Source organism: Acomys russatus, chromosome 16 (genome assembly GCF_903995435.1).
Source record: "Acomys russatus chromosome 16, mAcoRus1.1, whole genome shotgun sequence".
In the NCBI taxonomy this organism is placed as follows: Eukaryota; Metazoa; Chordata; class Mammalia; order Rodentia; family Muridae; genus Acomys; species Acomys russatus.
This window is the reverse complement of record NC_067152.1, coordinates 1,099,221-1,102,070: the sequence shown is the minus strand read 5'-3', so window position 1 is coordinate 1,102,070 and position 2,850 is coordinate 1,099,221. Positions and strand designations below refer to the sequence as shown.

At 41.2% G+C, this 2,850-nt stretch overlaps 1 protein-coding gene across 1 annotated transcript; it reads left to right on the top strand.

Moving 5' to 3' along the window:
* Positions 1–590: 590 nt before the first annotated feature.
* Positions 591–1,526, top strand: LOC127199797 (putative olfactory receptor 3A4). Its single transcript, XM_051157787.1, has one exon. It carries the CDS (start codon positions 591–593, stop codon positions 1,524–1,526), a length of 936 nt encoding a protein of 311 aa, XP_051013744.1.
* The last annotated feature ends 1,324 nt before the right edge of the window (positions 1,527–2,850 follow it).

Genomic DNA, 2,850 nt, shown 5'->3' with positions numbered 1-2,850 from the left:
GAAACAATCAGGAAAGCCATATGTAAAAGTTACATTTAAAATGTTTAGCTTATTTGTTTTTAGCAACTTTGAAGAAAATACTATCTAATCTATCAAGGTTAGTCGAAAGTTTTGTACCTAAATCATTCCATGTCATATTGTATCTTGTATTTATCAACTTAAAAAAACCAACTTTGTAGATCTTCATATTTCTTGTTTCACAATTATGTCTGCCATATATAGTGGAACAGAAGGCAGAAGATGATGCTCCAATAGAGAGGATGGGTGACTGATCAGGCAGTAAACTGTCTCTGTCATCTCTTAGTTTTGGAAGCTGTTTGCCTGCACTTTCTACTTAAGTAATAATTTTATTCCTTCTCAAGTCTCTGTTGGGGTTGAAGAGTATATAGTAATAGATGGCTTAAGCTGTTTAGGATTTAAGAAAATGTTTTAGGATCTATTGTGTTTCAATCTTTAATTCTCCTTTCCCTTGTGTTTGCCTTTGCATCTGGCTGCACCTGACATTACAATTCTTGATATTTATTACCAAGATGTCACTGTTATTGTATCACCTTTGAACTTCATTCAGCTGGTGACTGCAGAAGAGAGTTATGGATCTGGGAGCCTCAGGAAATGATTCCTGTGTGACTACATTTATCCTGCTAGGTCTCACAGAGACTCCAGCTCTGCGACCCGTTCTCTTTGTTGTCTTCCTTCTTGCTTATATAGTTACTCTTGGTGGCAATTTCAGCATCCTGGCTGCCATCCTTATTGAACCCAAACTCCACACCCCCATGTACTTCTTCTTGGGGAACTTGTCTATGCTGGATGTTGGATGCATCAGTGTCACTGTTCCTGTCATGCTGAAGCACTTCCTGTCTAATGACAGACACATTCTCTATGGGGCTTGCATCTCACAGCTCTTCTTTTTCCACCTCCTGGCTGGGGCAGACTGTTTCCTGCTGACTGTCATGGCCTATGATCGCTATCTGGCCATCTGCCACCCTCTCACCTACAGCACCAATATGAGTTGGACGATTCAGAAGGTGTCAGTATGCCTGTCGTGTGTGTTTTCCTTTAGCAATGCATTGACCCAAACTGTTGCCTTATCTACTCTTAAATTCTGTGGCCCCAACACAATTAATCACTTCTACTGCGATCTCCCTCAGCTCTTCCAGCTCTCCTGTTCCAGCATACAACTCAATGGGCAGCTGCTCTTTGCTGCAGCAGCCTTCATGGGTGTGGTCCCTTTGGTCCTCATCACAGTGTCATATGGCCATGTGGCAGCTGCAGTTCTTCGTATTCGGTCTGCCGAAGGCAGGAAGAAAGCCTTCTCCACATGCAGCTCTCACCTGACCGTGGTAGGCATCTTCTATGGGACAGGTGTCTTCAGCTACATGAGGCTGGGGTCAGTGGAATCCTCAGACAAGGACAAGGGCATTGGCATCCTCAACACTGTCATCAGTCCCATGCTGAACCCACTCATCTACAGCCTTCGGAACCCTGATGTGCAGGGTGCCCTACGGAAGGTGCTCACAGGGAAGTAGTTCCCAAGTGACACTCTTTTCTTCTGACGACAACCAATGCCATTGCCCCACCCACTGCTTCTAAATGATATTAAGGTTAATGCAAGTGGAGTAAGAGTACAAGAATGAGGTTAAATTCTTGATTAGGAAGGGGAGTTCCCTAAAATAGCAATGGCTATCACTGACATCATCACTGCCATGTATGAGGTAATAAGTGACTAGCTCTAGTACTTCTGTTAATTCTCCTAACCATACAAGGTGGATACAGTTTGCCAATTGTAGATTGGGAAAATTAACTTCAGAAAGGCTGAGTAACTTCCTCAAAGTCACAGAGTTAGTGATCGTTAGAGCAAGGATGTGATCCTAGAGGCAAGCTACATATGTAACTATCACTTCTTAGGAGTAACATGTTATTTCAAGGAGGAGGGAAACCTTAAGGTAAAGAGGTGGAGTGAGCAAAATAGAGTAAGAAAAGAAATTTCAGTGTGATGAAACTATAACACAATTAAAACTGAGTTAAGAGACTTATTTTACTTTATTTTACCAAATTTGATTTGTTCCAAGAAAGCTTGTGCAGATTGAGGGAATTTCAAGATACAAACTTATGAAACAAAAACATAAAAAAACCTACAAAATTTAAAATATAATTAATAGAGAACATGCAATATTTAGAAAGACCATAGAGATAAGGATAATGTTTTCCCACTTGGCCACTTAACAGCAAAGGATAAATGATTATAGCGGGATGCTCATTGAAGCATTCCAGAATCCAGGCTGTTTGAGCCAATGTGGATTCATTAATAGACTTTTCATTAGAAAAGAGGTTTGGCACATCTTATTTAACTGAAAGTGCATTAACTGGAATATCTCCCCGATTGAAAGGAAATTTTGGTACCTCTGACTTGACCATGAAACTAATAGTTCCCTTCATGTCACCTCAAGGAGGAAGATGCTACAACTCATAGCTTTAGACAGATGTTTCCATAACACAATAAAGTGCATGCCTATTAAAAAGTTAAAGGCGTTAGAGAGATGGCTCAGTGGATAAAACACTTTCCATATAAGCATGAGAACTGAATTTTCAGCACCCGCAGGAAAAGCAAGCAGGTGTGGGAGCCACCTGTAATTCAAGCTCCCAGAAGACAGAGACAGGGGGCCCTCAGAGAAAGTTGGGGCAGGATCCCAGTTTAGTGTAGGACCCTGCTTCAGCAAGTAAAATGGAGAGTGATTGAGGAAGACATCCATCATCAACTTTGAAACCTCCATATGCGTGTGCATACACATATATAACCATACACATGCAAGCATGCATACGTACATGTATGCATTCAAACAAATATATGAG